Source organism: Polyodon spathula, chromosome 12, assembly GCF_017654505.1.
Source record: "Polyodon spathula isolate WHYD16114869_AA chromosome 12, ASM1765450v1, whole genome shotgun sequence".
In the NCBI taxonomy this organism is placed as follows: Eukaryota; Metazoa; Chordata; class Actinopteri; order Acipenseriformes; family Polyodontidae; genus Polyodon; species Polyodon spathula.
Window position 1 is genome coordinate 33,294,929 of NC_054545.1, and position 7,087 is coordinate 33,302,015.

Consider the following 7,087-nt stretch of genomic DNA (forward strand, 5'->3'; position numbering starts at 1 on the left):
TTTCACCACACCTCTGTCAGAATTGAAACTTACCAAGGTACGAGTTACGAAAAGGCCAATGAACGTTGAGATGGGCAGGGTTTGCTGCAGTCTGCGCGCTGCTGGTGTCTGGCCACAAAAAAAAAAAAATTATTTTCCTCTAATCCAGGTTTCCTTATGCAAAAATGTGAGTAGCACACCGCAACATGGAGAAAATGTTCATTTGAACTGCAGGAAAAGCTGTGTTTGAAACTTTGAAACTACAACATTTAAAATTATCAAATTGAAGTACTAGGATATATATATATATATATATATATATATATATATATATATATATATATATATATATATATATATAGATATATAGATAGATAGATAGATAGATAGATAGATAGATATAGATAGATAGATATATTCATTCAATTGACATCTGAGAGAGCATATGAATAGTGCATGTACAGCAATTATAAATTCCCTGTCGAACTACCCGATGTCACGAAGTTGTAGAAGGTCATTAAACAGGTTGTAAAAGGACATTTCCTCGTGTTTTCATAACGGCTCTCTGCGGGTGTTTACAGTTTCGTCTCCCCTCACCCAGCACTTTACCGCTAAACACTGCGGAACCGATTTCACGATAAAAAAGCCAAAGTTACAAAAATAGGCATTGTTATAAATTCCTCAGAACGTCTTCAAGGCCTTTTGGAACTACAGAGAAGCAACTTAAAAAAAAAAAAAAAAAAACTGAGTTTTCAAGATCCTATATATTTTGGTCTAATACCTAGATTATGGATTAATAATAATATTATATATATATATTTTTTTTTTTTTTTTTTTTTTTTTTTTTTTTATAAGCACTGCCAAAATTTATTACAAATATATAAATATATATATATATATATATATATATATATATATATATATATATATATATATATATATATATATATATATATATATATATATATATATGTGTGTGTGTGTGTGTGTGTGTGTGTGTGTGTGTGTGTGTGTGTGTGTGACACAATGACTAGCCTAGCTGGTCTAAAGCAGTCCTCTGGGACAAACTGGGACACTCATGATCCTGATGCAGCCTTTCACTACATTGTTATCAATAGACTGTACATGTTTAACTTACGCTTGTTGCACAGACCTGTATTACAGGAGCTGCTGTGGTTTCCACAGGAAAATATCTACTAGGATTTAACTTTGCATTTTCGGGGGCTGATAGATAGGCCTGTCATAGAGGAATCTTTACCCAGCTCACTGTTCTGACACTGCCATACACAGCAGGAATGGAAACTCCAGCTCACCAGAAACTTGCAGAAGGGCTTCTGGGTTCAAGTAAGACAGTCCGTTTAAATGAATAATTAACTACTATTTTTAAACTACTGACAGTTTCTGGCTTGACGGACATCTACATCTCTGCTAACATTCAGCTAGCGAGTGGCACATGGTCTAAGCAATAATTTAAGTAGCCACAATGACAAGAAAATGACTCTATCATTGACAAGACTGAATATTAGACTGCCCTTTGTTTTATGCAAATACATCAATAGATACCTCAAAGATTATGCTGAATATTTAAATATAATTAGGTATTTGTTTCTCAGACAAAGAAAGATAAATGAAGCACTGCAGTGGTAGTTTCGTGTAAATGCTGATTACACACACACACACACACACACACACACACACACACACACACACACACACACACACACACACACACATATATTGAATGGCAGGGGGTGTCCAGTCATGACAGAGCAAAATACAAACTTAAATGTTCTGATTAATATTTGTTACACACCATTCTACCAGTAAGTCCATGTTAAATTATAATACCACAGCACAAACCTTGTATATATATATATATATATATATATATATATATATATATATACACACGGTCTCAGGTCTTGCTGGGTAGAAAGTGAATGGATCACTTGCTAAAGCAGGAGGATATTTTAAAAGAGAGGATTTGCTGGAGTTTCACCATTGGAAATGTCATATATAGCAAAGTAAAGTTCATCCCAGTCTTAGGAAGGCCAACTAGATAATGCAGCTTTATTTCAGAGTATAGGCACCCTGCCAAAGTTTAAGTGCTACTGAGCTTTTAATTACCTTTATTATGAGAGAAAATACTTTGGCTTGACATTTTCAAATTTAATTAACTTCCTTTTTATAATGGAGTGTTCTTGAAGGATACTGGGATGGTACATACTTATTGGTATTTTTGTGTCAAAGGGGTTACAAAAAAGGGTTTTAAAAAGCCAGGAACTGTATTTGTGGACTCCTTAAGGGGTGTTGTTACAGCTTAAAAACTTTGTGTTTGTTTTTTATACCAGCTAGGTAATTAGAAACAACATCTGCCAACCCTGTTATAATTCAGGATACAGAACGGAGGTAAATGTTCACATTGTTGCATTGCTTCTTGAGATGAAAGAGAGCTTGGATTGTTGTTTATAGCTTTCAGCTGCTGCACCTAGTAACAGGGGCAGGGCTACTTAGCTCAAAGAGTAACTTACTGTAACACAATTTTTGTTCCTGGGTAGTAAGTGTTATTTCCTAATTGCTTATGCCTCAAAAGTATAGAAAATGGCTATTATTCCCCACAAACTTTGCTTTTGTGACCAGGACAGTGATATTTCAAAATATCACTATTTCCAATGGGAAAACGGGCAAATGTGTGTCTGTTCGCTCACATAAAGTCAGAAAAAAACAACATATGAATCCAAATTAACATGTATTTATACTAAAGTAATACAAAAATGACTACAAAAGATTTAGAAGTGAGTAGTTTTTCGAGATTTACGATTATACTGTATTTACTATACTTTCTATACTTTTGAGGCATAAGCAATTAGGAAATAACACTTACTACCCAGGAACAAAAAAAAAAATGTTACACGGTGTTATCAAACAGGTTAGACGGCGATTACGATCCATGCTGTGGTACGGAAGAGAAAAGCTATGTTTTTCTTTTTTTTTGTTTGTTTGTTTTTTTATATCGCTCTTCCTGCAGTGATTTGGAGGACACCTCAAACCCCAGTGTAGTAGAGCGGCCCTTTTGAAAAGACCTTTGAAACAGGATGTTAACAATGAAAAGAAAAATGAGAGGTACTTTATTGAAACAGTTGTAGCAACTGTCCCTTGAAGCTCTTGGATATTCATAACACAGTGTAAAATCATAACTAGTTTAAACAGTTAAGGTTTTCCTTTACCCCAGTAAGAGGTTGGCTGCATCCCAAAGAACGTAATTCTGTTGTGGTTTAAGGGAGATGCATCGTGTGCTGTACGTTATGGGGGGTGTAGGCTACACAATGTTCGTCGCCGAATAATTTTAAACTTTTATGTGGCAGAAACCACCAACTCAAAATTAATTCCTAAATAAATAAATACATTCTTGAACAAACATACATTGCATTGGAATTTCAAACGAGGCTGCAGCCTCATACTGCAGAAATAAATAAATAACAACTGAAAAGGCGGAAATGTGTAATACTGTGAAAGAACATTATATTAGTATTCCTGTTTTCATCTTGCAACATAACATCACCGTATGCGTGATGCATAAAACAAACTCACTGATGCTCCCTTTACTTATGATTAGTTAAGCTCTGATTGATGACACCTGAAACTTTAAAGCGGAGCATGCACAGAGTCAAAGCCTTAGATTTCTCAATGAAGCTTCATTCACCGGCAGCTTGTAATGGGGGCTGCAATAACAATGTGCTTTTGTTTGTGTTACACTGCTTGGCTCGTCTTACCTAATGTATGTGGTTATCTTTGTAGAGCAAAACGAAATTTCGCGGTAATCCCTGATAAGGAGCCACCGAAATTTGAAGACAATTATCACGGCATTATACTGATGTCTTCTTTGCTAAAAGCACTTTCTAACAAAGACGCCTGGGAAGACCCTACCCCGCGGTTCAGACCCGATTCAAAGTATCTCCGGTACATGAAAAGATTGTACAGAATGTCTGCCACTAACGAAGGAGTGCCAAAGCTGAATACAAGTCACCTCTATAACACAGTAAGATTGTTTACCCCGCAAGCAGAGTGCCTCCAGCAGATCAAAGGTGAGGTGACGTTACATTACATAGGTCAGTTCGATTATATTATCATGCATGCTTTATTCCAGTTGCAATTTTGTCAGATTTGTTATGTTTGTCTTTTAAATGTAGTGCCCCAACGGTTTCAAATTGTTTATACATATTTTGAATTTATTATTATTTTTTTTTAGAAATGTAGCAACTTGCATTATGAAGCCATGGTGAAAGTTCTAAATGGTGTTGGTTTTGTTTAAATGTATTTTGTGTTCCTTGGGCAGCATCTTTCTGCTGTACCAGTACTATGCTTGTTTGGTACACTGCAGGTTATATAGTACTGTTAATAAATATCATCTAGCAGCTAGGCTGATGTAAGATGTTGAAACTGTTACATTGGATAATTTTCTGTATCAGACTAATAAGTACAACACTTCATGACATTTAAATGAATAACAAAGCCTAGTTTACCATTGGACATGTTTACAAAATGTACATTTTTCATGAGTAACCCTTATATTAATGACACGCTTATATATAAATGTTGTATTGTTATAGAAATTCAATTGTAATCATGGTGGGGTAGAAATGTCATATTGCATAGGAGTTTCACCCATTCCTGGTTTTAGTACCAGCTTGGTTCACCACAGTGTATGTTTTATTAAACTTATTGGAAAACCAGGAATGGATTAATCTGCTATGCAATGGGGGGGCTTATTGCCATCCCTGAAGAGCATGTCCTATAAAGTGTGCACTACATCTTTTGACTAAAGTAGGATGCAACTAAAGCCATCGCCATTATTTGTGTGGCCCACAATATTCAGTTTCATACATAAATCCTCTATTAAATATTAGAGGATATTGCATTCATAAAGCATTAGAATGCCACATATGTATTTGCCAGCATGTTAATGATTTTTTTTGTAATACATGTTCAAACAAATCACATTTCAGCCTGAAAATAATATTCTAAATATATATTCTACTTTTATTTTTCTGTTTCTTGTAGCGGTTTTCACACAAGCTCTTTCTTACAGCTTGGATCGCGTAACTGCCCAGGAGCACCTGCTGAAGTCTGTTCTCCTCTATTCATTTGAGAGAGCACCCATGGTTCCTGTTGCATCTGTCTGCCATGTGCATCTCAGTGAGCAAGTGGGTCCTGATGAGCAAGTCTGTTTGAGTGCCCACGACTTCTTCCACATCCAAATGGAGAGGAGGACCAGGCACAAATGGGTAGAGGTTGATGTCACATCTTTTCTAAAGCCTCTACTGGGCTCTTATAGAAAGAATATCCACATCCTTGTGAATTTCACCTATGTGGAAGACAGAAGACAAAAGAGCAGTGCCCAGGAGCAAGATCAGCTGAACCACACCCTCAAGACTCCTTCCCTTGTGCTGTACCTGAACGATACTAGTGAACAAGCCTATCAGAGGGGGACACCACGGATAAAGATGCTGAGCTCGGGAAATCCAAGACCAGTATCGGATCCTGCTCATTTGCAAAGTCCAGTGAATGTGGAGAAAAGATCCTTGCGAAACAGAAGAAATGCAACTGACAAAGAGCTAGATAAACAAAAATCAACGCCTGAGACTTTTAGTCTGGACGAACACTATAAACATTTTGAGTTCCCCACAGATGAATGTGAGCTCCATGATTTCAGGGTGAGTTTCAATCAGCTTAGGTGGGAACACTGGATAATTGCACCCCACAACTACAACCCTCGCTATTGCAAAGGGATTTGTCCAAGGGCTATTGGTTATCGATATGGGTCTCCAGTTCACACCATGGTTCAGAATATCATCTTTGAAAAGCTGGACTCCCATGTGCCAAGGCTGTCATGTCCCGTCTCAATATGACCCCCTAAGTCTTTTAACAATCGAAAACGATGGTCCCATTGTGTACAAGGAATATGAAGACATGATAGCTACTAAGTGTACCTGTCGCTGAACCATTGAGCAGAACAACACAGATGGGAAATGTGTACTAGTGAATGTGCCATTTTTTGATCGCATTATGAAGAACTCTTTGAGTGACTTTTTGAAGAACTATCCAAATAGTTTTACTATATCTTGCATTAAGGTTCAAATGTATGATGGGACATCAAGATTTGTAAAATATAAAGCCATTATCAATGTTGATAATTACAAAAGCAAAAAAAAAAAAAAAAAGTTTTCTTTCAAAGTCTATGCCTTTCCCATTAACTAAATGTTGTTAGCATGTGAAAGGCTAAATGATGTGAGCATGTTCTGGACACCAAAGTGAGATTTTAGTCCTCTTAACTATTACAAAAAATGTTACTGTGGTTTTATATCTGAGGATATAAGCCATTGTCTCATGGACAACTATTCATTATGTCCACACAGAAAGTTGTCCTAAAATATGGACGTCAAGATATGTCAATCTGCATTTAATATTCTACGAAATTACTGTAAATACGGTAAAAGTATTTAAAAGGGGTAAACTCAAAATCATTTTTGTATAGTGAATAATATATAGTTGTTTGTAACAACTGATTTTTGGCTGATTTTGTTTTGGATTTTGAAAATGGTTCAAAGATGGTTAAATTCTGATCAACAAATATATATATATATATTGCAAGCAGTTTTGCCTATGTCTGTACCAGTTTATTTTTTGTTGTTATAAGCAAAAGCTAATTTCAGAAGCAAACTCAAATTTGTAATGGTCAATTCAACAGGCTTGGAGCAAATAGCTGTTTGCTGTAAAATGGGTATAAACTTTAAACACCAAACTGTACCAGCAGCCAGGAGATCAAGGATCACGGTGTCATATATAAGACATAGGGCCATACCATTCCAGGTTTAAAAGGTAAAATTAGATCATTATTACAGTAACTACTTCAGGGTCTGGACAGCAGTTTAACTGGTTTGATTGAACTATCTAGAACAGGATTGGAATAAAGACCAGGACTGGAACATAAACTTTGGCTCTAATCCTATGTCTAGTTTAATGCTACATTTGATCTGATGAGGGAAGACAACAGCTGCAGAGGGTTGTAATGCAGTTTCAGAAGTACTAAAAAGAACCTTTGTTATAC

At 36.0% G+C, this 7,087-nt stretch overlaps 1 protein-coding gene across 1 annotated transcript; it reads left to right on the forward strand.

The window, feature by feature from the left end:
- Positions 1–3,687: 3,687 nt before the first annotated feature.
- LOC121325032 (growth/differentiation factor 9-like) lies at positions 3,688–5,967 on the forward strand. Its single transcript, XM_041267330.1, has 2 exons — positions 3,688–4,064; positions 5,041–5,967. Exons 1-2 carry the CDS (start codon positions 3,695–3,697, stop codon positions 5,886–5,888), a joined length of 1,218 nt encoding a protein of 405 aa, XP_041123264.1. The 5' UTR covers positions 3,688–3,694; the 3' UTR covers positions 5,889–5,967.
- The last annotated feature ends 1,120 nt before the right edge of the window (positions 5,968–7,087 follow it).